Source organism: Thamnophis elegans, chromosome Z, assembly GCF_009769535.1.
Source record: "Thamnophis elegans isolate rThaEle1 chromosome Z, rThaEle1.pri, whole genome shotgun sequence".
In the NCBI taxonomy this organism is placed as follows: domain Eukaryota; kingdom Metazoa; phylum Chordata; class Lepidosauria; order Squamata; family Colubridae; genus Thamnophis; species Thamnophis elegans.
Genome location: NC_045558.1, coordinates 140,975,479 through 141,002,660, shown reverse-complemented (window position 1 = coordinate 141,002,660; position 27,182 = coordinate 140,975,479). Strand labels below are relative to the sequence as shown.

Below are 27,182 nucleotides of genomic sequence, written 5' to 3'. Positions count from 1 at the left end.
AGCTCAGAGAGTACCAGGGACCCCACAGTCCCCCTCCTCCTCTCTCCCTCTCCTCCTCCTCCTCCTCCACTTCCTACTTCACTTCCTCCTCCTCTGAGCACTGATGATGTTACCTAGTTGGGTCATGAAACATCTGTAAGAACGCTACCAAGCTCAGAGAGCACCAGGGACCCCACAGTCCCCCTTCCTTTCCCTCCCTCCTTCCCTCCCCCTCCTCTCCTCCTCCGAGCACGATGATGTTACCTAGTTGGGCCGTGAAACGTCCTCAAGAAAACCGTCCCGCCTCAGGGAGGCACCAAACTCGTTCAAACTTTCCCCAAGTCTGGCAGGTGCGAATCCTACGCCTGCCCACCGCGAGAGCATCACGCCCGTAGATTCCATTAAACTCTTTTTTTTTTTCTCCGCAGCTCCCGCCATGGAACTCGATGCATCTGAGTTCGGGGCTGCCGCCCCATTCCTGCGCCTGTCGGAAAAGCTTCGCATCGAAACTCAGACACGGCCATTCGACTTGAAGAAGGACGTCTTTGTGCCGGATGACAAGAGGAATTCGTGAAGGCCAAGATCGTTTCCAAAGAAGGTGGCAAAGTCACCGCAGAAACGGAAAAGGGCAAGGTAGGTGAATCTCGTCCTGCTGGAGGACTTTCTGGACCAAGGGTGATCGTTCCCAGTCAGATCTTCAGAGTTGGAAGGGGCCTTTGAAGTCCCTAGTCCACGGCTCGGCAAACGTAAACACTCAAAGAGCCATTTGGAGCAGTTTCCCACAGAAGAGAAAACACCGGGAGCCACAAAGGTCCTAACCGGAAGCCCCCTGTTCAATTCTGGAGCTGACTGGAAGTTCAGTTCCCCCCACCATAGAGTCTCCTCCTAGCGCGGGTACTCTTTCCTCTACCTGTCATAACCGAAAGCCCTAACAATTGTGGAGACAAATGTGGAAAACCCTCCCCTTGCCATAGAGTCTTCTCCTGGCCCACTGTGCTTCTCTCCCCCCCCCCTCACACTGGGAGCTCTTCTCAAAATTGTGGCACCGACCAGTGACGGAGCCGCAGCAGAGGGAGAAAAAAGCCACATGCGGCTCCAGAGCCGCAGTTTGCTGATTCTGCCCTAGTCCAATCCCCTGCTCAAGCAGGAGACCTTATACCAGTGATGGCTAACTTTTTTGTCGTCGTGTGTACGAAAGCACAGACATTCCTGTGCCCAAATGCAATGTCCGCTTGACACCCCATGCCCCGCCCCCCTTTGCATTCATGTGTGACCCTCCCTGTTCTCCCCCACCCCACGCATGCACGTGTGACCCTCCGTGCCCCACCTTCCTGCACATGTGCGGGCAAACCCCCCGTGCTCCAACCCCCCTTGCATGCATGCACGCCCCCCCACGCTCCCCACACATGCATGCTCCCCCCCGTCTGGTGCCCCATTTTGGGCCTAGTAGGTCTCCTTGCAGTCTCCTGGGATCCACCCGGTTCTTGCACACGCAATCGCTTGCCCCGTGCCTGCATGCAACCCCCCTGTACATGCGCGTGCAACCCAAAAAACAGCTGGCCAGCGGGAGGCATGCGCACATGTGCAATAACCTGAGCTGGGGCGACAGCTCGCGTGGCTGCAGAGAGAAGTAGAACTCTCCAGCTCCTGGTGATTGGCCCAAAGTCACCCAGTCAGTTTTCATGCCTGAGGCGGGACAACTCCCCATCTCCTGGTGATTGACCCAAAGTCGCCCAGCCAGCTTTCATGCCTGAGGCAGGACTAGAACTCCCATCTCCTGGTGATTGACCGAAAGTCACCAGTCAGCTTTCATGCCTGAGGCAGGACTAGAACTCCCATCTCCTGGTGATTGACCGAAAGTCACCCAGTCAGCTTTCATGCCTGAGGCAGGACTAGAATCCCCATCTCCTGGTGATTGACCCAAAGTCGTCCAGCCAGCTTTCATGCCTGAGGCAGGACTAGAATTCCCCATCCTGGTGATTGACCAAAGTCCAGCCAGCTTTCATGCCTGAGGCAGGACTAGAATTCCCCATCACCTGGTGATTGACCCAAAGTCGTCCAGCCAGCTTTCATGCCTGAGGCAGGACTAGAATTCCCCATCACCTGGTGATTGACCCAAAGTCGCCCAGCCAGCTTTCATGCCTGAGGCAGGACTAGAACTCCCATCTCCTGGTGATTGACCGAAAGTCACCCAGTCAGCTTTCATGCCTGAGGCAGGACTAGAACTCCCCATCTCCTGGTGATTGACCGAAAGTCACCCAGTCAGCTTTCATGCCTGAGGCAGGACTAGAACTCCCCATCTCCTGGTGATTGACCCAAAGTCGTCCAGCCAGCTTTCATGCCTGAGGCAGGACTAGAATTCCCCATCACCTGGTGATTGACCCAAAGTCACCCAGTCAGCTTTCATGCCTGAGGCAGGACTAGAACTCCCATCTCCTGGTGATTGACCGAAAGTCACCCAGTCAGCTTTCATGCCTGAGGCAGGACTAGAACTCCCCATCTCCTGGTGATTGACCCAAAGTCGTCCAGCCAGCTTTCATGCCTGAGGCAGGACTAGAACTCCCCATCACCTGGTGATTGACCCAAAGTCGCCCAGCCAGCTTTCATGCCTGAGGCAGGACTAGAACTCCCATCTCCTGGTGGTTGGCCCAAAGTCGCCCAGTCAGCTTTCATGCCTGAGGCAGGACTAGAACTCCCCTCCTGGTGATTGACCGAAAGTCACCCAGTCAGCTTTCATGCCTGAGGCAGGACTAGAACTCCCCATCTCCTGGTGATTGACCCAAAGTCGTCCAGCCAGCTTTCATGCCTGAGGCAGGACTAGAACTCCCCATCTCCTGGTGATTGACCGAAAGTCACCCAGTCAGCTTTCATGCCTGAGGCAGGACTAGAATTCCCCATCACCTGGTGATTGACCCAAAGTCATCCAGCCAGCTTTCATGGCTAAGGCAGGACTACGAATCCCATCTCCTGGTGATTGGCCCAAAGTCACCCAGTCAGCTTTCATAGCTAAGGCAGGACTAGAACTCCCATTTCCTGGTGATTGGCCCAAAGTCACCCAGCCAGCTTTCATGGCTAAGGCAGGACTAGAACTCCCATTTCCTGGTGATTGGCCCAAAGTCACCCATCCAACTTTTGTGTCTCAAAGAGTAGCGTCACGAGTCAAGGTAGGGTTGAGGAAAGGGAGCCCCGTTCTCGCGGCGAGCCCCGCCCAACCTCAAGATCCGATTCCTTGTCGTTGACAGACGGTGACGGTCAAAGAAGACCAATCATGCAGCAGAACCCGCCCAAATTCGACAAGATCGAGGACATGGCCATGCTGACTTTCCTGCACGAACCCGCCGTGCTCTACAACCTGAAGGAGCGCTACGCCGCCTGGATGATCTACGTAAGCCAAGGAACGGGGAGGGACGACTTTGTGTTCTGACCCAGCTCCCTAAACACGACCAACCCTCCAACGAGAACTCAAAAGGTTCCTTTCATTAGGGGCACCAGCAGCCCCGGCTCAACGTGTCTCTCGCAGGCTAACAAGTCCGTCAGGCCAGAAAACGAATAGTTGTCTGCCACATCTATTCGCCTCTGTCCCCCTGCCTTTTAGGGTGGGGCCTCGCTAGCAGCGGTGGCTCTTTCGTCCTGAGGACTGGCCCATAGATGTCTGTTCTGACCCCCCTCGTTCCACATCAAAGCACTCCAAGCCAAAGATACTTTACGGAATTTATTAATAGACAGACAGGTCCTTGGCAGCAATCCAGCACAGATAAGCCTTGGCAGCAATCCAGCCTGCCAAGCTCACAATACTGTCTCCAACATTAGTTAATGCCTTGAATACTGCAAAAGGGGCGTGTGCACAAGCATTCCTTTTATAGTCTGGAGAGGAGCCTAATGACCACCAGCTGAGTGCAATTACCTCCTGTAACTGCACAACTGTTCCTGACGCCTATTAGCTCTCAGGTGCCAGGCATCCAGGAACAACTCACTGCTGACGTCCGGATCACACTCCCTTGTCTCCTCCCCATTGGTCCAAGGCTCAGGCGCCTCCTGGTGGCCAACCGTCCTCTCTGCGCCCTGCTCGGAGTCAGAACCCTGTCCAGGGTCCTCCACATCCTCCAAAGCCAACTCATAGGGCCCCTTGCTGTCGGAGTCTTTTGGCAGCTCCAACGGCTCCTGCTGGGCCACAACAGATTTCCATTGCTCTCCTCTCGTTTTGTGGCATCAAGCAATGGACCCAGCTTTTCTTCCTCTTCCTCATCAGCCATTCCAGACCTGGAGGCTGTTGACTCTCCATCTGAGGGCTGACAGATGGCCCAGGCTCCGCTCTTCTCCTCGTCCTCTCTCTCTGACGGCTCCACTCCCTCTTCCCCCTCGGAGCTCCCAGGTTGCCTTGATGCTGACCTTGACGCCCCTGCTGCCGGTGCCTCCTCTGATTCGGCTACTGGAGGGGCCGGCAGGCGACAGGCCCCAACACTTTGCAAGGTGGCCCTTCTTCCTACCCTGCGGGGATCTGGGGGTGATGAGCAAAACACACGCGGCAGAACACGAGCAAAACACAGGTGTGTTCGGAAGCCATCCCAGTTACATCAACAATGCAGATAGTCCTCAACTTCCAACTATGATTAGTCTGGGAATTCTGGGAGTTGAAGTCCATGGTCTTTGTGACCCGTCAAAACTGCGCCCAATTAAACCGCGCCCGATTAAACCGCGTCACTGACGTCATCAACAGGGCGACAACAGCCAGCGCGGAGAAAGAAGGGCGCTTTAAATAGCGCTTTGAAAGCAAGCTGATTCGACTTAAAGTAAGGGTTAGGTTTAGGGTTAGGTTAAGGGTTAGTTTAGGGTTAGGTTAGGGTTAGGTTTAGGGTTAGGTTAAGGGTTAGGGTTAGCTTTAGGGTTAGGTTAAGGGTTAGGATTAGGTTTAGGGTTAGGTTAAGGGTTAGGTTTAGGGTTAGGTTTAGGGTTAGCTTTAGGGTTAGGTTAAGGGTTAGGTTAGCTTTAGGGTTAGGTTAAGGGTTAGGGTTAGGTTTAGGGTTAGGTTAGGGTTAGGTTAAGGGTTAGGATTAGGTTTAGGGTTAGGTTTAGGGTTAGGTTTAGGTTTAGGTTTAGGGTTAGGTTAAGGGTTAGGGTTAGGTTAGGGTTAGGTTTAGGGTTAGGTTTAGGGTTAGGTTTAGGATTAGGTTTAGGGGTTAGGTTTAGGGGTTAATTTTAGGTTTAGCGTTTACAGTGTGCTTCTGTCTCCGCGCTGTTGTCGCCCTGTTGATGACGTCAGCTACGCGGTTTAGTCGAGCGCGGTTTAGTCGAGCGCAGTTTTGTGGTGGAACCCATGGTCTTACCTTTCCCAAGGATGAGGAGCACATCTCCAGGGAGAAGGTGGGCTTTCATCTAAGGAAGAAATCAATTGTCCTCTCCCGTGCTTGGAGATGTTAAGTCTGGGGTTCTTCCGTAGTCCAGGAGGACCTCCAGACATCCACTTTGCTTCCTTCTCTTCTTCTCTAGACCTACTCGGGGCTCTTCTGTGTGACGGTCAACCCCTACAAGTGGCTGCCCGTCTACAACGCGGAAGTGGTGGCCGCTTATCGAGGGAAGAAGCGTAGTGAAGCTCCTCCTCACATCTTCTCCATCTCCGACAATGCCTATCAGTACATGTTGACAGGTAAAGGACCTCACAGGTAAAGGAGGACCAGGGAGTCAGAAGGAGGGACCTGGTTGTCATCAGAGAAGAATGAAGGTTTCAGGAAGTCCAATGTCTCTTTCCTTGTCTATCTTCTTCTCCTTCTCTTCCTCCTCTTCCTCATCTATCTTTTCCTTCTTCTTTTCCTCGTCTATCTCTTCCTCCTTCTTCTCTGTCTCTTTAACCCTTGTTTATCTTCCTTTTTTCTCCTCTTCCTTCTCTGTTGTCTTCTTCTCTTCTTCCACTTGTCTATCTTCTCCTTCTTTCCTCCTTGTTTATCTTTTTCTTTCTTTCTTTCTCCCTTGTCTATCTTCCTACTCTTCCTTCTCTTCCTCCTCTTCCTTCTGTCTGTTTTATCCTCCTCTTTTCTTCTCTTATCTTTTTCTTCCTCCTTCTCTTTCTTTCTCGTCTTGTTCTTCCTCCTTGTCTACCTTCTCTTTTCCTCTTCTCTTTATCTTCTTTTATGCCTCCTCTTCCTATTTGTCCTTCCTCTCCTCCTTCTCTTCCTTCTAGCTTCTCCTCCGTCTCTTCGCTCTTTCTCCTTGTCAATCTTTTCCTTTTTCTCCTCTTTCTCTATATCTACCTTTCCTTCTTCTTTTCCTCCTCTTCCTCTACGTCTTTTGTCTCCTTCTTCTTCCATCCCTCCTTGTCTATTTTCTCCTTCTCCCTCCTTGTCTGTCTCCTTCCTCGCTTCCTCTCCTTCTTCCTCATCATTCTTCTTCTTCTTCTTCTTCTTCTTCTTCTTCTTCTCTTCTTCTTCTTTCTTCTTCTTCTTCCCCTTCTTATCTATTTCTTTTTCTCTCCTTGTCTGCTCTTCTCCTCTTCCTTTCCTCTTCCTCCTTGTCTCTCTTCTCCTCTTCCTCTTCTTCCTCTGACTATCTTCTTCTTCCCTTCCTCATCATTTTCTTTTTCCATTTTTCCTTGTCTGTCTGCCTTTCCTCTTCCCTTCATCTTTTTCCCTTCCTCCCCTTCTTCCTTGTCAATCTTCTTCTGCCTTTCCTCTTCCCTTCATCTTTCTTCCCTTCCTCCCCTTCTTCCTTGTCAATCTTCTTCTTCCTTCCTTGTCTTTTTTCCCCTCCTCCTGCCTTGTCTCTCTTCTCCTCTCCCCTTCCTTCCCTTCCTCTTTGTCTGTCTTCTCCTTTTTCTCTTCCTCCTTTTCCTTCCTCCTTCTGATCCTCCTCCCTTGCTTTCGTGTTTCTCCCCTTCTTTTCCAAACTTTTTTCTTTCTTTCCCTTCTCTAGATCGTGAGAACCAGTCCATCCTTATCACGTAAGTCCCATCTCCTGCCTTGGGATCTTTCGCAACACACTTTAGTTGTCTTACCATCCCATGGGACTAATTTTCCATTTTGATTGTGCGTCCTTCTCACAGCGAAATTAAAGCGGGTTTTCTTCAGGCTTTAACCTAGCACGAAGCTATGTGGACATAACATTTGTTTAGGGATCTGGGATCCCTTCCCATTTGCAGGATCTGGATTGGAAAATGGAATCTGGATTATATACTACTAGCTGATAACTCGGCGTTGTCCGGGTTCTATTTATAGGGCGGAAATGTCTGGAACAAATGTAATTTCCAATGTTGGATTTTCCCCCTTACCAGAGGGAGCCCCCTTGTGGAGTACTATGAAGCCGTTACCAGGGCAACTCCACTAAGCTGTACAGTAGAAGCCATTTTAAGGCACAACAGGCTGTATCTTAACAGAACACAAACCCCGGGGGTGTTAGGGGTGTCTTACCCCCACAGTATTTGTTTCCAGAGTAAGTCATCTGTGTACCAAGTTTAGTTGAAATTACTCAAGGCGTTCCAGAGTTATGCTGGGACACACACACATATACACACACACAGAGCTGTATAATATACTATATATAGTATATACTATACTATATACTATACTATAACTATACTAGTATACTATATACTATAACTAATATATTATAATAATATATATATATATATATATATATATATATGTTTAGTTATAGTTATAGTTAGTTTAGTTATAGTTATAGTTATAGTTATAGTTTAGTTAGAGTTATAGTTATAGTATAGTTATAGTTATAGTTAGTTATAGTTATAGTTAGTTATAGTTATAAATAAATAAAGGGAGACAAGGATAAATAAATAAAGGGAGACTATTTATCAGCACAAATACACACAAATGTAACAAAGGCAACAGTAAAAATATTGGGTTTCTGTCTGGATGGTCTCTTGTGACGACGATAGACAGAGAAAGGAAGCAGTAGACTTCCCCCATATTTGGGTATACCAGGGGTTGTGACACTAAATACATACCTATTTCCCTGGCTCAGCTGATAAGGAGAAGAACTCTATGGCTTAATGGTTAACACATCTGCCTGGGATGCAGTACAGTACAGGTTCTAATCCCAGTAAGGGTATGGCTAGCTGATGAGAGCTAAATAGCTTGAAATAGATCTATGCTAGTCTCCCTTTATTTATTTATGAGCACAAATACAACATATATATATATATATATATATATATTATATATATAATATATATTATATATATATATATATATATATATATATATATATATAAAAGTCACAACCCCTGGTATGCCCAAATATGGGAGGAAGATCACACTTCCATTCTCTGTCCTTCGGCTCATCACAAGAGACCATCCAGACAGAAACCCAATAAAGTCTCCCTTTATTTATTTATCAGCACAAATATAACATTATATATATATATATCATATATGAAAGACAAAATTGATAGGGTTAGATTGGTCTCCCAACCAATTACAGGTAGCCCTCAACTTACGACCAAAGCTGAGCCCAAAATTTCTGTTGCTAAGCAAGACAGTTGTATGAAGTGAAATTTTGCCTTGTTTTACAACCTTCCGTGCCACGCTTGTTAAGTCAATCACTGCAGTCGTTAAGATAGGAAGACGGTCGTTAAGCATATCTGGCTTCCACATGGACTTTGCTTGTCACAAAGGTCACAAAAGGGGGTCACGTGACTCCGAGACTCTGCGACGGTCATAAGTATAAGTTGATGGTCCAACATCTGAATGTAATCATGTGACTAGGGGGATGTTGTGACGGTCGTAAGTCTGAGAAACGGTCGGACGGTCACTAAATGAAGTGTGGTAAATCGAGGACTGGCTGTACCCATCTGATTTGACCTAGCTTCGCTTTCTGATATCCCAGGTTGAAAAAATTTGGCTTATGTAGAGACAGTCCTTGACTTACGATAATGGGTACTTTCCGTACCTGAACGAGACAGCTGTTACCTGAGCCGAGCCCCTTTCTACAACTTGTTGGCCACGGTTGTTAAGTGAAATTGCTGTGGTTGTTAAGTGGATTGCATGGTCGTTAAGTGAATCCAACCTCCCCCACCAGTTTGCTTGCTGGAAACTGGCTGGGAAGGTCTCGAATTGTGATCTTATTGACTGCCTGGCTCAAATTGCAGCCATAATGTAAGGAGTGTTGTTTTTCCTATCCGGTAGCGGAGAATCCGGTGCTGGAAGACGGTGAACACCAAGCGGGTCATTCAATATTTTGCGGTCATCGCTGCCATTGGGGACCGTAGCAAGAAGGACCAAGCAGCTGCAACGGGGAAGGTGAGCGTCCAATCGGGTGGAGTTTCTCAACCTTGGGAACTTTTAAGGTGGGGAGTGTTCTGCCCTAGACTTCCCGAGAAAGCATAAATCACGCACACTTAGTCCCCAAAAACCCTTTTTATAGAAACGGCTGTGAATTATGGTCATTCACAGCCCGTCATGATTCACAAATAGTCTGTGAAGAGTCCTTCAGAAGTCTGCCAAAGTCTTTCTGGGTAATCCTGATAAGCGCCCGCCTTTATCGCCCTTGAAACGCTGCCAGAGACCTAATGGCCAATTAGTTTTGCAAGGCCAAAAGGAGCACAGAGTCCAACGGCGCTTCTCAGAGTTTGAACCGACCAGAATGAACAAAGTTGCTTCCCGCAAAGGTTCACGTCCATTTGCTCCTCTTTTAAGTCTATGGGAGGGGCCAATCACCTCCAAGCCTTACTCCTGAGTCGCCCCTTTGGTCTTAACTGTTCTTGCCTTCTGGCAGCTCTGCCGATGCGCACACTGGGAACAGGCCCCCTGTTCCTCTGCCTCGCTAATGTCAGATTCGGAGGCAGCACATCACTACCAGATGGCCTTGGCCTCCTCTCTGCCTCTGACACACCCGAGCCTTCCCCAGACTCCAGGACTGGCCCATGTTCCTCCCCAACCTTCTCACTGTCAGAGTTCCTGAGTCAACATGAACTGGAGGAGGAATTCTGGGAGTTGAAGTCCATAAGTCTTAAAGCTGTCAAGTTTGAACACCCATGGGGATTTTTTTTAAAGGGTTAGAGGTGCAAGGGTCTTGTAACTTGCACACTTCAAGGCCAGAGTTCCTGAGCCAACATGAACTGGAGGAGGAATTCTGGGAGTTGAAGTCCACAAGTCTTAAAGCTATGAAGTTCGAACACCCCTGGGTTTTTTTTTCCTAAAGGGTTAGGGGTGCAAGGATCTTGTAACTTGACAGCTTTAAGACTTGCGTGCTTCAAATGCCAGAGTTTCTGAGCTGACATTTTGGTTGCTAAGGAAGAGCGTTGTTAAGTGAGTTTCACCACATTTTGCAAGTTGGCCACGCCCACCCAGTCACATGACTGCCAAGCCATTCCCACTCAGCCACATGGCCAGCAAGCCACTCCCACCCGGTCACATGGCCGGCAAGCCACTCCCACAAAGCAGGACACACCTACAGAATAGGTTCTACAAATTTTGAAACCCACCACTAATATATGGGGACATGTGTTAGTTATTACTTATTTGGGTTTAGGAATTCTATTTTTCCCCCCGTTTACTGAGTTATTGAGAGGCTTCGGGGAAGCCGCCACCGTGGCTTGTGCTTGTTCCTCAGCTGTGGGCCTGTCTCCCTTTCCCATCCTGGATCCCATTCCCATCCCGCCAGTCAGTGTGGATTCCAGGTGGTATGGCCCGGTACGGGTGTACCGGTGGTAGCTGGAGGAGCGGCCACCGTACTGGAATGGTGGCTTGTTTGTCCCACCCGCTGCCCGTGTTCCTTACTGCTTTTTGATGCAAACGGGCAAACGACGCCTGACCCCATCGCAATATACCGGTTGCGACGGGATCTGGAACCCACCATTGCCGCCCGCCCTCATGCTAGTGAGATTGTCATCAGCCATGGCTGTGTTGGGCTAGTGTCTCAGGGCGGAGAGCAGGCTGCGTGACTGGGTCGGCAGGGAGCCACAGGAGAGGGAGTCAAAGAGCCACATGCGGCTCCGGAGCCGCAGGTTTGCAGACACCCGATTTAACCTTTTGATATATCCTTTTCTCCCGCCCCCCCACCACCACCACCATTCACCCTATATCTACAGGGCACCTTGGAAGATCAAATCATCCAAGCCAATCCAGCTCTGGAGGCTTTCGGCAACGCCAAGACCTTGAGGAACGACAACTCATCCGATTTGTAAGTAGGGCTGAAAGGAGAAGGAGAAGGTTCGGGCTCTCTGGAGTACCAAGCAGACGTGGTATTCAGCCAATACAATACAACACAATACAATAATACAATGCAATGCAATGCAATTCAATTCAATACAATACAGTACAATACAATACAATAATACAATACAATACAATGAAAAATACAATACAATACAATACAATGAAATAATACAATACAATACAATATACAATACCAATACCAATACCAAACACAATACTACAATACAATACAATAATACAATACAATGCAATGCAATAATACGATATGATATGATACAATACAATAATACAATACAATACAATACAATACATAATACAATGCAATGCAATGCAATAATACAATACGATACGATACGATACGATACAATACAATAATACAATACAATACAATACAATGAAATAATACAATACAATACAATAATAATACAATACCAATACAATAATACAATACAATACAATACAATAATACAATGCAATACAATATAATACAATAATACAATGCAATGCAATAATACGATACGATACGATACAATACAATACAATAATACAATACAATACAATACAATGAAATAATACAATACAATACAAAATATAATACATACCAATACCAATACCAATCCAATACCAATACAATACAGTAATACAATACAATACAATACAATACAATACAATACAATACAATAATACAATACAATGCAATGCAATAATACGATACGATACAATACAATATAATACAATACAATGAAATAATACAATACAATACAATAATACAATACAATAAAATACCAATACAATACGATACAATACAATAGCAGAGTTGGAAGGTACCTTGGAGGTCTTCTAGTCCAACCCCCTGTCTATGCAGGAAACCCTATACCATTCCAGTAGAGAAGGGAGGGAGGGGGAAGAGAAAGGGAAAATTAGGTGGTGTCACAACAAGCGGAAGGGATGGTAAATAAAGCAACCCAAACTGTATATTATAACCTATTAAATGAAATAATAAATGGATAAGAATGACAAATGTAAAGAAGAAGAAGAAGAATTATGTGGAATGTATCTTTGAAATGGTATGTAAGAGATAAAAAAATAACAAAAATCCTGGAAAAAAACCACACCCTCTTCCGCCTCCTCTCAGTCCGTTTCTCTTGTCTTCCGCAGGGTAAATTCATCCGAATCCACTTTGGGGCGACAGGAAAGTTGGCGTCAGCCGACATAGAAACCTGTGAGTATATCAAATATTCCAAACCGCTCCAAGTTTCGTCATCGATTCCCTGAAAGCCCTTGGATTGTTTCTTCCCCACCCATTCACCTCTCGGTATCTTTTCTGTCGTTGTCTCTCCTTTTCCCGTCTTCCCTTTAGACCTCCTGGAAAAATCCAGAGTAATCTTCCAGCTGAAGGCGGAGAGGAATTACCACATCTTTTACCAGATCTTGTCTAATAAGAAGCCGGAGTTGTTGGGTGAGTTATTCACCAGGGATTTATAAAAACCCGCGTTTTTAAGACCACACGAGGAATCCGGCAGCCAATTTGGTCGCCAGACTACCAAAAAAAAAAAAAAAAAACGTCGCCGGGCAGGATTTGGATTTGGCTAGTCGAAAGAAAAGATGAATTAGGGGGTGACATGATAGCATTCTCAGAGTGGCCTAGAGGCGGAGCTCTCGCCTCACACTGATGAGGCTGTGAGTTCGGTCCCGGGTAGAGGCAGATATTTCTCTCTTTTCGATACAATGAGAATTTATCCGCTGAACAAAACTCCGCATTGGCGACAGGGAAAGGCATCCGGCCAGGAAATACTCAGCTCCATTCAGTTGCCTAGATTCCATCCAGCAAGGGTCATTAAAAGAAGATGATGATAGCAGTATTCCAGCACTTGAGGGGCTGTCCCAAAGAAGTGGGGCAGGACATGAAACAATGGTTGGAAACTAATCAAGGAGAGAAGCAAGCTGGAATTAAGGAGAAACTTCCAAACAGTGAGGACAATTAACCAGTGGAAGAGCTTGCCGCCAGAAATCGTGGTTGCTCCATCACGGGACGTTTTTAAGAAGAGACTGGACAGTCACTTATCTGAAATGATATAGGTTCTCCTGCTTAAGCAGGGGGCTGGACTAGAAGACCTCCAAGGTCTCTTCCAGCTATTCTATTCTATTCTATTCCATTCCATTCCATTCCATTCCATTCCATTCCACTCCACTCCATTCCACTCCACTCCATCCACTCCACTCTATCCTGTTCTGTTCTGTTCCATTCCGCTCCACTCCACTTCTTCTATCTATTCTGTTCTCTTCTGTTCCGTACTGTTCCACTCCACTCTATTCCATTCTATCTATTCTGTTCCGTTCTGTTCCATTCCACTCCACTACATTCTATCTATTCTGTTCTGTTCTTTCTGTTCCATTCTGTTCCATTCCTCTCCACTCCACTGCATTCTATCTATTCTGTTCTCTTCTGTTCCATTCCATTGATAGAATCAAGAACACATGAAGTGTTAATACCACTTATAAGGCCTTGATAAGGTCACACTTGGAATACTGCATTCAGTTTTGGTTGCCACGATGTAGAAAAGATGTGGAGACTTCTAGAAAGAGTGCAGAGAAGGGCAACAAAGAGGATTAGGGGACTGGAGGCCAAAACATAGGAAGAACGGTTGCAGGAACTGGGGATGTCTAGTTTAATGAAAAGAAGGACTAGGGGAGACATGATAGCAGCCTTCCAATATCTCAGGGGTTGCCACAAAGAAGAGGGAGTCAAACTATTCTCCAAGGCACCTGAGGGTAGAACAAGAAGCAATGGGTGGAAACTAATCAAGGAGAGAAGCAACTTAGAACTGAGGAGAAACTTCTGGCAGTGAGAACAAATTAATCAGTGGAACAGAAGTTGCCTCCAGAAGTTGTGAATGCCCCAACACTGGAAGTCTTTAAGAAGACGTTGGATAGCCATTTGCCCGAAGGGTTTCCTGCCTAGGGGGTTGGACTAGAAGACCTCCATGGTCCCTTCCAACTCTATTGTATTGTATTGTATAAATATTTGTACCCAGATGACACACTGCTTCAGGAAAGATGGAACGTTTATATTTTTTTAAAATATAAAAACAAATCGAAAAAAATAAAAAAAAACTTTATAAAAGAAAAAAAAGGAAAAAAAAAACCCCACATCTTTGGCGCCACTTTCTTTTGAGTTGAGTCTCCTTTCAAATTAGTTGCGGTGAAACACTTCTAACTTTGGTAAACGAAACCAGATGGGGGGGAAATAACCACTTAGGAAGAGAAGGTGTGTAAACGCTTGAATTCTTCCATGTTCTCTTTCCAGACATGATGTTGGTCACCAACAATCCTTATGACGCCTTCATCTCCCAAGGAGAGACCACAGTACCTTCCATCGATGATGCGAGGAACTGTTGGCAACTGACGTGAGTAATATTCTCCCAACTTGGCTTCTAGATCAGAGGTGTCCTACCTTGGCAACTTGAAGGCCTGTGGACTTCAACTCCCAGAATTCCCCAGGCAGCATGGGTTTCAACCTGGGCAAATGGAAGATTTACGATCTGTGGACTTCAACTCCCAGAATTCTCCATCCAGCTAGAGAATTCTTGGATGTCGGGGTTCCAAATAGCATCCAAAAGTAAATCAGAGTCCGAGGCAAAGGATTGCTCCAATTTATGAAGAGAGACATGTTGGCACATCTGGGAAAACCTGAATCTGAAAGCTTCCCGGTTTTCCCCCACCCAGTTGAAAGTTCAAGATCTTGCCCTCACACCCACAAGTCCATCCCAGAGTCCAATTTTCCACTGCCATGTTGGCAGCTTCCACCCATCCAATTCCAGTCAGGTGCAGAGGTTCAAAGACAAAGGATGACCTTTGCTTTCTAGAAAGAATGTTGATGGCTACATAGCATCTAACTCCATGCAATCCATTTTCCCACAATAGGAAATGCATAATAGAATAATAGGAAATGTGGCAGGCCAAAGATCCAAACGAAAAGATGGCTGCCGGCCTGATATAGGAACAGAAGGCCAGAGGTCTTCAAGGTGTCCAGGTTGGACACTCCTTGTTCAAGATGTTTGGACTGTTGAACTTTGAACCTCGGCAACTTGAAGACTTACGATTTGTGGACTTCAACTCCCAGAATTCCCCATCCAGAGTGGCTAGCTGAGGAATTCTGGGAGTTGAAGTCCCCGGTCTTCAGATTGCTCAGACTGGACACTCTTTGTGCCAGATGTTTTGGACTATTGAGCCTTGAACCTCAGCGTGATGTCCCGGGACAAGGCACAAAGGTCGCACAGCCAGCTGAGAGTTCAAACTCCCCTTTAATGCTCCAAATTGGCCCCCAAACACTCGCGTGTTCTTGGCAAGTCCACGAAACCAGGAATAAACAATGAGTCAGGAAGAAGGCCCTGAGTTCACCAGCAAGGAAGAAGCAAGCAGTCCTGTAAACTCCAACTACCAGCACACCAAACTCGTTTGTTCCCGACAAAAGGCCCCTCCGCACAGCATCTCCTTAAGTCTTAGTCCCCAGCTGTGCCTTGTGAAGAGGGGCCGGGTACTTTCCTCCCGAGTAGCCGGATCAGTCTGTGCTGTTCCCGCCTTCTCTCCACTCTCCGTGCTCTTGGATCAGGGGTGGTCCTTGCTCATCGCCTGAGTTCCGTCGCCTCATGTCCACTGCTCGCCCTCTCTCGGTCATCCTGCTCCCGTTCCTCTCTACTAGCAAGCTGTCCCAATTCTGAGGGGCCCCGGGCTGCCTCGTCCTGCTCCTCCCCACATTCCTCTGAAGCCAACGAGGCCACCCCCTCGATCTGCGTCGGCTCTAGCTCCAGCTCATATATCCTCCGCAGATTCAGGCTCCGACAGCGGGCACGACACATGCCAACTTGACTTCGACTCCCAGAATTCCCCAGCCGAGCCAATCTCCCAATTCCAAGCCGAACTTCATTTTAGGCCAGGGTTCTCAAACGTGGCCCCTTTCAGACTGGTGGACTTCAACTCCCAGAATTCCCCAGCCAGCGTGGCTAGCCGGGGAATTCTGGGAGTTGAAGTCCAACAGGTCTTCAAGTTGCCCAGGTACGACACCTCTAGTTCAAGATGTTTAAACTACGGCATTGCGCCCTGAACTTTCCCCATGTAAAGTCTCATGGGACTTGTAGTCCAAGCTATATCTGAGCAATCTGAGATTGGAGATCGATTTGTTGGAATTGGAATAGTGGGTTTGTTTGGGTTGAGCGTGGAGTTAATACTGTATTTTCGGAGTATAAGGCGCACCTTTATCCCCCACTAAAAGAGGGCGAAAATTTGGGTGAGTCTTATACACTCAATGTAGCCCCAGTAACTCAGCCAACCCACCGTCCCCCACCCTTTGGCCTCTGCCTCCCAGCAATTTATCTCTTTGCAGCAAACGGGGAAAATGGGGGCTTGCGTAGGCTGTGATAGATTATAGCAATCCCTGCAGCCTGAAACAGCTGATGATCGGGAGGCAGGCTTAAACTGAAAGTGAAACCTGCTGTTTGCTCCTCGAGGCAAATTGCTGGGAGGCAGAAGCAGATTCTTTTTTCTTGTGCTTATCAGGCTGTTTGCTGTTTTGCTGCAAGGAGGTAAGTCGATAACTATAAATGCCTCTAGAATGTTCAAATGATTAGACTTGTTTTTTTAAAAGACTGCTTTATTATTGTTCTAGACAGCTTAACAGAATGAAGAAGTTTTTTTAAAATCAATGCTTGATCTGAAGCGTGACCCGTCAAAACCGCGGTCCACTAAAGCGCGCCCGATTAAAGCGCGTACCTGACGTCATCAGCAGCGCAACAAATAAAATTAAAAATAAATTAAATTAAAATTAAAATTAAATTAAAGCAAGCCGATTCACATAAAGGTAAGGGTTAGGTTTAGGTTTAGGGTTAGGGTTAGGTTAAGGGTTAGGTTTAGGTTTAGGGTTACGTTAAGCGTTAGGGTTAGGTTTAGGGTTAGGTTAAGGTTTAGCGTTAGGTTTAGCGTTAGGTTAAGGGTTAGGTTAAGGGTTAGGTTTAGGGTTAGGTTAAGGGTTAGGCTTAGGGTTAGGTTTAGGGTTAGGTTAAGGGTTAGCGTTAGGTTTAGCGTTAGGTTAAGGGTTAGGTTTAGCGTTAGGTTAAGGGTTAGGTTAAGGGTTAGGCTTAGGGTTAGGTTTAGGGTTAGGTTTGGGGGGGGTTAGGTTTAGATTTACGCGTTAATTTTAAGTACCGCTCACAGCGTGCTGTTTTCGTCGCGCTGTGATGACGTCACGTACGCGCTTTTGTCGAGCGCGCTTTATTCTACCGCGGTTTTGTGGTGGAACCGATCTGAAGAGGCCCAGTGCTATTGCATCTTCTTTTAAATAGCAGAGAATAACTAGACTTCCAGAAAGCCACACCGATTTTAACAGCATCTGCACGAGTATATTCTGAAATGTAACACTAGAAACAGTGTATATTGTCTGTATGTTTGTTGCAAGGAGGCAAATTGCTGGGAGGCAGAAGCAGATTTTTTTCTCTTGTATTCCTACCCAAAAGCTATGTGCGTCTTATACTTCATAGCGTCTTATATTCTGAAAAATACGGTACTCATCCCCCTGTTTCCCCCCGTGGCACGACAAAACCGCGGTCCACTAAAGCGCGCCCAATTAAAGCGCGTCGCTGACGTCATCAGCAGCGCGACGACAAGGACCGCGGAGAAAAAGGGTGCTTTAAAAAGCAAGCCGATTCACGTAAAGGTAAGGGTTAGGGTTAGGGTTAGGGTTAGGGTTAGGGTTAGGGTTAGGGTTAGGGTTAGGGTTAGGGTTAGGGTTAGGGTTAGGGTTAGGGTTAGTATTAGGGTTAGGTTTAGGGTTACGTTAAGCGTTAAGGTTAGGTTTAGGGTTAGGTTAAGGGTTAGCGTTAGGTTTAGCGTTATGTTAAGGGTTGGGTTAGGGGTTAGGTTTAGGGTTAGGTTAAGGGTTAGGTTTAGGGTTAGGGTTAGGGTTAGGGTTAGGTTTAGGGTTAGGGTTAGGGTTAGGGTTAGTATTAGGGTTAGGATTAGGGTTAGGTTTAGGGTTACGTTAAGCGTTAAGGTTAGGTTTAGGGTTAGGTTAAGGGTTAGCATTAGGTTTAGCGTTAGGTTAAGGGTTAGGGTTAGGGTTAGGGTTAGGGTTAGGGTTAGGGTTAGGGTTAGGGTTAGGGTTAGGTTAAGGGTTAGGGTTAGGGTTAGGTTTAGAGTTAGGTTTGGGGGGGGTTAGGTTTAGTTTTATGCGTGAATTTTACATTTACCGCTCACAGCGTGCTTTTTTCGTCGCTCTGTGATGACGTCAGGTACGCGGTTTCGTCGAGCGCGCTTTAGACGACCGCGGTTTTGTGGTGGAACCTTTCGCCCCCCCCTTCAAATCCAGAGTGCCTTTGACATCTTAGGGTTCACCCAAGAGGAGAAAAACTCCATCTACAAGATGACGTATACTTCCAGAAAGCCACATCAATTTTAACAGCATCTGTACGAGTATAGTCTGAAATATAACACTAGAAACAGTGTATATTGTCGGTACTGTTTGCTGTTTGTTGCAAGGAGGCAAATTGCTGAGAGGCAGAAGCAGATCCCCCGCCCTTGTTTTCCTCCCCAAAAGCTAGGTGCGTCTTATACTTCGAAGCGTCTTATACTCCGAAAAATACGGTACTCATCCCCTGTTTCTCCCCCCCCTCCAAATCCAGAGTGCCTTTGACATCTTAGGGTTCACCCAAGAGGAGAAAAACTCCATCTACAAGCTGACAGGGGCCATCATGCATTTCGGAAACATGAAATTCAAGCAGAAGCAGCGAGAAGAACAGGCCGAGCCAGATGGCACCGAAGGTGAGGGGAAGAAATGATCATGCTCCCTCCTCCCCCCCCCCCGAATTACGATGATGAGGTAATAATTTACCAAGGTTTATTCATACACCAAGGGACACGGTGACTCAGTGGCTAAGACGCTGAGCTTGTCGATCAGAAAGGTACAGCAGTTTGGTGGTTCGAATCCCCAGCGCCGCATAACAGAGGGAGCTCCCTTCGTGACCCGACAAATGCGCGCACAACAAAAGCGCGCCGACAAAAGCGCGGCGAGAAAGCCGCAACGTTGAAATCCGCCCACAACAACGCGCCGAGAAAACCGCGCCCACAAAAGCACGATTAGGGTTAAGGTAAGGGTTAGGGTTAGGGTTATACCTTATTTTCACGTGTTTGTTGATGGCGCGCTTTTGTCGGCGTGTTTTTGTCGGCGGCTGTTGTCGGCCCGCTGTTTGTGGGCGCAATTTCGACGTCGCGGTTTCTTGCCGCAGTTTTGACGGCACACTTTGTCGTGCGCGCATTTGTCCGTGAACCAGCTCCTTTACTTGTCCCAGCTTTTGCCAACCCAGCAGTTCGAAAGCACGTTAAAAAATGCAAGTAGGGAAAATAGGAACCACCTTTGGTGGGAATGGAACAGCGTTCCGTGCGCCTTCGGGGGAGTTGAGTCATGCCGGCCACATGACCACGGAGACGTCTTCGGACAGCGCTGGCTCTTTGGCTTTGAAACAGAGATGAGCACCCCCCCCTAGAGTTGGGAACGAGTAGCACATATGTGTGAGGGGAGCCTTAACCTTTACTTATTCATATACAGTTAAGGATAAAATTATAAAAGGATACAGGTGAACCTGACTTACAGCCGCCAATGGGCATCAGCCATACCTTGGTAAGCAAGACTGTTGTTAAATGAGTGGCGTCTCCTTTTACAACCTTCATTACTGGCATTGTTAAGCGAATAGTACGACCATTCAGCGAATCTGGCTTCCCCGTTGACCTCACAACGAGGGATTGCGCGACCCCAGGAAACTGTAACCGTCATAAATACGAACGGGCAGGAAATTTCTGCTTCGTTCTAGATTGGTTCTCTCCTTGATTAGTTTCTATCCATCACTTCCAAATCCTCTCCTCCATCCCTCATTCCTCATCCACGATCCCAGGGATCCCTCAAGCAGTGCTTCTCAACCTTGGGGACTTGAAGATGGGTAGATGAACTGGGAGAGGGATCTCGGAGTCTTAGTGGACCACCAGTTAAATAGGAACCATCCGTGGTGACGGCAGCCGAAAAAGCCAATGCAATCCTCAGTTGAGGGATACTATCAAGATCAAGGGAGCTGCTAATACCACTCTATAAAGCCTTAGTAAGTGGAGTAAGCCACACCTAGAGTACTGCACCTAGTCCTTACACACCTAGAGTAAGCCACACCTAGAGTACTGCATCCAGTTTTGGTCACCACACTATCGAAATAAATATACCGTTCGATAAAGCACAGTGATGGCTAACCTTTTTGCCATCGTGGGGAAAAAGGGGGGGAGCGCATGGGGTTGTGCGCTCATGTGCCGTACCATAATTATATACACCCCCCGGTGCATGCGTACCCCCCGCGCTCGACCCGTTTTGGGCACACGATCGCACGCTGGATCGTGTTTTGCTCCTCGCCAGGCTCCTCTAGTAGCCTAGGGAGGGTGAAAACGGCTTTCCCCCCCTTTCCCCGGAGGCCCTCTGGAATGCTGGAAACGTTTGCCAACTTCCGGTTAGACCAAAAGTTTGTTTTTTTGCTCTCCCCATGCCTTTCTAGGAGCTAGGGAGGGCAAACACGGCCTTTCCCTACCCGCCCCCATGCGTCCCCCCCCCGAAGTCCTCGGATGCCAGAATGGCCCTTGCTGACTTCCAGTTGGACCAGAAGATCCGTTTTCATTCCCGCCAGGCTCCAGAGCCTTCTAGGAACTAGGGAGGGTGAAAAACGGCTTTCCCCACCCCCTGGAGGTCCTCCAGAGCCAGAAACGGCGCTTTACTGACTTCTGGTGGGACCGGAAGGCTATTTTCGCTCTCCCCCCAGATACAGAGTCTCTCTAGAGCCTGAGGAGGGCACAAACAGCCTCCCCCACCCCCTGGAGGCCTCCGGAGGCCGGAAATGCCATTTCCCGACTTCGGGTTGGACCTGAAGGCCCATTTTCACCCTTCCCAGGCTCCAGAGGCCTTTCTAGGAACCTGGGGAGGGCAAAAATGGCCTTCCCCGCCTCCTGGAGTCCAAAAACCGCCTGTTTCCTGACTTCTGGTGGGCCCAGAACAGTGGTGAAATTCAGGTTTTTTTACTACTGGTTCTGTGAGCATGGGCGTGGCTGGTGGGTGTGGTTGGTGGGCCATGGGCAGGGAAGGATTACTGCAAAATCTCCATTCCCACCCACTCTGGGGCCAGCAAGAGGTGGCATTTGCCGGTCTTCCGAACTACTCAAAAATTCTGCTACTGGTTCTCCGGACTACTCAAAATTTCCGCTACCGGTTCTCCGAACTACTCAAATTTCCGCTACCGTTTCTCCGAACTACTCAAAATTTCCGCTACCGGTTCTCTGAAATACTCAAAATTTCGCTACCGGTTCTCCAAAACCTGCTGGATTTCACCCCGGCCCGAAAATCAGCTGCGTGCGCCGGAGCTGAGCCCATGTGCCCACCGATATGTCTCCGGGTGCCACAGGTGGCACCCGTGCCATAGGTTCACTATCACAGGCTTAGTAAGACCGCACCTGGAACACTGCGTCCAGTTTTGGTCACCACACTATATAAAGAGATGTTGAGACACTGTGAAAGAGGGCAGAGAAGAGCAGCCAGGATGATGAGGGGACTGGAGGCTCGGACATAACGATGAAAGGTTGCAGGGACTGGGCCTGGTTGGCAGCACGCCTATTTTCTGCTGAAAAGCACGTTGTACGGATTGAGTCCTTCGCTAGATTGAATTGGCGGTCCATCACCTGAGTCCTTTTCCAACCTGTCTACCCAATCATCTAAGCCAGGAGTGTCGAAACTTGGGAACTTTAAGACTTGTGGACTTCAAGTCCCAGAATTCCACAAGTCTTAAAGTTCCCAAGTTTCGACAGTCCTGGCCTAAGCCAAGAGAGGAGCTTGGACTGACACCCTTCTGTGGCTCTTGCAGAAGCTGACAAGTCGGCGTATCTGATGGGCCTCAACTCCGCAGACCTGCTGAAGGGGCTTTGCCACCCGAGGGTTAAAGTGGGGAACGAGTACGTCACCCAAAGGGGCAAAATGTCCACAGGTAGAAAAGAATCCACCTGCCCACGGAAAGAAAAACCAGCTCTCAAAAGAAAAGGAGGAGAGCCACTTTTCACATGCAAACTCCAGGTGGGCGTACCGTTCTATGGATTTCTTTTTTAACGGGGGTGAGATGTTTTTAGGCCCACGTACCCCAAGCAGACTCCGATTGTCTCCTTGTGTGTCTAATTCAAATTCCTTGGGTGTCTAATCACACTCAGCCAGTAAAGTATTCTGTTCTGTTCTAATTCTAATTCTCATTCTAATTCTAATCTAATTCTAATTCTAATTCTAATTCTAATTCTAATTCTAATTCTAATTCTAATTCTAATTCTAATTCTATTCTACTCTAATTCTAATTCTAATCTGATTCTACTCTACTCTAATTCTAATTCTAATTCTAATTCTATTCTTTCTCTATATTCTACTCTATTCTATTATTCTATTCTATTCCACTCTAATTCTATTCTATTCTATTTTATATCGATTCTCTATATTCTATTCTGTTCTATTATTCTATTCTATAATTCTATTCTACATTTTGTATTTTGCATTCTAGTCTAGTCTAGTCTTTTGTTCTATATTCTATATCTATATTCTATATTCTATTTCTATATTCTATATGCTATATTCTATATTCTATATTCTATATTCTATACTCTATACTCTATACGCTATTCTGTTCTATTCTATTCTATTCTATTCCCATTCCATTCCATTCCATATTTTATTTATTTTATTTTCTATTCTATTCTATTCTACTCTACTCTAATTCTATTCTATTTTATATTTTATTCTCTATATTCTATTCTGTTCTATTATTCTATTCTATTTTTGTATTCTGTATTCTAATCTATTCTTTCTTTTGTTCTATATTCTATATTCTATATTCTGTTCTGTTCTATTCTATTTACTAATGTCTATTCTCTTCTTTCCCATTCCCATTCCATATTTATTTTATTTTCAATTATTTTCAATTATTTTCAATTATTTTCAATTATTTTCTATTATTTTCTATTATTTTCAATTATTTCAATTATTTCAATTATTTTCAATTATTTTCTATTATTTTCTATTATTTTATTTATTTTTATTTTTTATTTTATTCTATTTATTTTATTTTCTATTATTTATTTATTTTATTTTTACTATATTCTATTCTATTCTATTATTCTATTCTATTCTATTCTATTCTCCTCTTCTATATTCTATATCCTCGCCCAGTCTATCCTTTTCTAGCCTTCTGTTCAATATAGCTGTAGCTTCGTCCAGTCCTCCTGAACTTGTTGGGGAATTGAGGAGGGGAAGAAGCTTCCTCTGCCCTCCCCTTCCTTTTCCTCCCCAGGTGACCTATTCCACGGGGGCTCTGGCCAAGTCGGTCTACGAGAGGATGTTTGTCTGGATGGTCATGAGAATCAACACCACGCTGGAAACAAGCTGCCCCGACAGTATTTCATTGGGGTGTTTGATATCGCTGGCTTTGAGATCTTCGACGTGAGTCCTTCTTTGTTCAGCTTTCACCAGATCCATCCACCAACCCATCCACCCATCTCTCTCTCTCTCTCTCCTCTCATCTCTCTCCTCTCTCATTCATCCCTCCCTCCCTGCTTGCATCCACCCATCCGTCCACCCTCCCTTCTTCCCTTCCACCCTTCTTTCCTTCTACTGTTCGTTCCTTCCACCCACCTATCCATCTATCCTATTTCTGTCTCCCTTCCTTCCTTTCCTCCCTCTCTTCTTCCCTCTGTTCCTCCCTTCTTTCCTTCTATTGTTCCTTCCTTCCACCAACATACCCTATCCTATTTCTGTCTTCCTTCCTTTCTTCCCTCTCTCCTCCCCTCTGTTCCTCCCTTCTTTCCTTCCATTGTTCCTTTCTTCCTTCCACACATCTATCCACCTATCCCATTTCTGTCTTCCTTCCTTCCTTTTCTCCCTCTCTCCTTCCCTCTGTTCCTCCCTTCTTTCCTTCCACCGTTTCTTCCTTCCTTCCGCCCACCTATCCATCTATCCCATTTCTGTCTTCCTTCCTTTCTTTTCTCCCTCTCTCCGTTCCTCCCTTCTTTCCTTCCACTGTTTTCCTTCCTTCCTTATACCCACCTATCCATCTATTTCTTCCTTCCTTCCTACCTTCCTTCCTTCCTTCCTTCCTTCCTTCTTTTCCTCCCTCTCTCCCTCCTCTGTTCCATCCTCCTTTCCTTCTACCATTCCTTCCTTCCTTCCTTCCTTCCACCCACCTATCCATCTATCCCATTTCTTCCTTCCTTCTTTTCCTCCCTCTCTCCCTCCTCCGTTCCATCCTCCTTCTACCATTCCTTCCTTCCTTCCTTCCACCCACCTATCCATCTATCCTATTTCTGTCTTCCTCCCTTTCTTCCTCATTCACTCCATCCCTTCTACCCTTCCTTCCTTCCCTCCCTCCGTTACACCCTTCTTTCCTTCTACCATTCCTTCCTTCCTTCCTTCCTTCCTTCCTTCCTTCCACCCACCTATCCATCTATCCTATTTCTGTCTTCCTCCCTTTCTTCCTCAATCATTCCATCCCTTCTACCCTTCCTCCCTTTCCTCCCTCCCTCCCTCCCTCCATTTCACCCTTCTTCTACCCTTCCTTCCTTCCTTCCTTCCTTCCTTCCTTCCTTCCACCTACCTGTCTATCAATTTTCCTTCCATCTTTCCTCTCTCCCTCCCTCCGTCTCACCCACACACCCATTTTCCCATCCATTCACCCCTCTATCCACCCATGCATCCATCCCCCCCTCTCTCCCTTCCACATCCACTCACCCCCCCCCCCCCACCTGCTCACCCACACCCAGTAAAGGTTGAACTAATTTTCAGGAGCTTTGACTTAACCCAGGGGTCAGCAACCTTAAAAATCCAAAGAGCCGCAAAGGTCCTATCCGGAAGCCCCCCATTCAATTCTGGAGTGGAGTGGAAGACTGGTTCCCCCCACCATAGAGTCTCCTCCTAGCACGACATCCTTTCTCCTCTACTGTCCTAATTGTGGCGACAGGGAGCCACAGAAGAGGGATGAAAGAGCCACTTGCGGCTCCGGAGCCGTGGGTTGCAGACCCCTGACTTAACCAACCGGGGAGTGGGGTGGGGGGGGGGTCCCTACTGAAAAAGTCTCCTCCAGGAAGGCTGATTTCCTTTCCCTCCCTCCTCCCTCCCAGTTCAACAGCTTTGAGCAGCTCTGTATCAACTTCACCAACGAGAAGTTACAGCAGTTCTTCAACCACCACATGTTTGTTCTGGAACAAGAGGAGTACAAGAAGGAGGGCATCGAATGGGTCTTCATTGACTTCGGCATGGACCTCCAGGCCTGCATTGACCTGATTGAGAAGGTACCTCTTCTCCATTGTTATATAATACCATACAATAGCAGAGTTGGAAGGGACCTTGGAGGTCTTCTAGTCCAACCCCCTGCCTAGGCAGGAAACCCTACACCGTTCCAGACAAATGGCTCTCCGACATCTTCTTAAAGACTTCCAGTGTTGGGGCATTCACAACTTCTGGAGGCAACTTCTGTTCCACTGATTAATTGTTCTCACTGCCAGGAAGTTTCTCCTTAGTTCTAAGTGGCTTCTCTCCTTGATTAGTTTCCACCCATTGCTTCTTGTTCTGCCCTCAGGTGCCCTGGTGAATAGCTTGACTCCCTCTTCTTTGGGGCAACCCCTGAGATATTTGGAAGATGCTGTCATGTCACCCCTAGTCCTTCTTTTCATTCAGCTAGACATACCCAGTTCCTGCATATGTTTTAGCCTCCAGTCCCCTAATCCTCTTGGTTGCTCTTCTCTGCACTCTTTCCAAAGTCTCAACATCCTTTTTGTATTATAAAACGGTGCCAACTCTTCAAATGTAATTTCCTAAGAACAATTAACCCGTGGAACAGACATTGCCTCCAGAAGTTGTAGGCGCTTCATCGCTGGAGGCTGTTAAGAAAAGATTGGACAGCCACGTGTCCAAAACGGTCTACGGTCTCCTTCTCGAGCAGGGGGGGGGGGTCAGACTAGAAGACCTCCCAGGTCCCTTCCAGCTCTCTTACCGTTGGAAGGAATGTCCTTCTGGGTTCAGCTCTAAGTGGGGGAAAAAGAGACTGGAAACTCGGAGGCTGCTTGGAAAGATGGTTTTAATGGTGGACAGGACTATGCAGCTTGAGCTCCTGAACAGAGAAGGGGGATGTTGGGTGATGTTGGGTGAAGGGGGATGTTCCAGATGTTGGGTGAAGAAGAAAAGAAAGAAAGAAGGAGCGTGCTGGGTTTTTAAAAAAATATTCTCCATTCAGCCTCACCCACCTCTCTGTTTTCCTGTTCCTGTGTGAAGAAATGTATTCTGATTGGTTGTCAGACTCCCATTCGGGGGGGGGGGCATGCGGGGGCAACTCTCTAGGCTGTGTTTTGAGTCCAAGTGGGTTGAGTTAGCAGGTGCCAGGTTTCTGTGGGAGGCGAATCCCACCTTTGCTATGTAAAGTAGACCAGGCCAGGCCTTTTTAAATGGCCCATTGACCAAGGTGGGGGCTATTAAGAGTGAGTCTGCTTCCTGCCTTAAAAAAAAACCTTTCTCCATTTCTGATCCAGGGAAAATATAATATTCTGCCTTTTCGATATTCCAAGATCACGACCGCCGTGATCTTGATTCTACCCCTCTTGTTAGCGCCGTTCGGGCCAGTGAAACTGCCTCTTCGGTTAACCCTTATTACATTGTAACAGCTAAGGCCAAGCGCCCATCGACCTGAGTGACGTTGAGTTGGCCACGCCCACCCGGTCACATGACCACCAAGCCCCGCCTACCCAGCTGGTCATTAGGGCAGAGAACCTGTTGTTCAATTATTTGAATCCCACCACTGCCTATAATCCAATCCTCTGCTCAAGGCAGGAAGTGCCTACTGCTCATATTCCTAGGACCATGGAGTTGAGAGGGACTCTAGAGGTCTTGTAGTCCAACCTTCTTCCCAAGGCAGGAAGTGCCCCAGTGCTCACATTCCTAGAACCATAGAG

At 47.0% G+C, this 27,182-nt stretch overlaps 1 protein-coding gene across 1 annotated transcript in view; it reads left to right on the top strand.

Annotated features, from left to right (window-relative positions):
• The first annotated feature begins 415 nt into the window (after nucleotides 1-415).
• Nucleotides 416-27,182, top strand: part of LOC116522039 (myosin-7-like) — a 73,869-nt gene continuing 47,102 nt past the window's right edge. Inside the window, 18 exon segments of the mRNA XM_032236624.1 lie at nucleotides 416-536; nucleotides 539-612; nucleotides 3,222-3,243; nucleotides 3,246-3,364; nucleotides 5,467-5,623; nucleotides 6,883-6,910; nucleotides 9,114-9,130; nucleotides 9,133-9,227; nucleotides 11,018-11,113; nucleotides 12,303-12,366; nucleotides 12,505-12,603; nucleotides 14,452-14,526; nucleotides 14,529-14,551; nucleotides 18,818-18,956; nucleotides 22,076-22,184; nucleotides 23,527-23,627; nucleotides 23,630-23,685; nucleotides 25,359-25,529. Coding sequence (XP_032092515.1) covers nucleotides 416-536; nucleotides 539-612; nucleotides 3,222-3,243; nucleotides 3,246-3,364; nucleotides 5,467-5,623; nucleotides 6,883-6,910; nucleotides 9,114-9,130; nucleotides 9,133-9,227; nucleotides 11,018-11,113; nucleotides 12,303-12,366; nucleotides 12,505-12,603; nucleotides 14,452-14,526; nucleotides 14,529-14,551; nucleotides 18,818-18,956; nucleotides 22,076-22,184; nucleotides 23,527-23,627; nucleotides 23,630-23,685; nucleotides 25,359-25,529 — 1,566 coding nt within the window.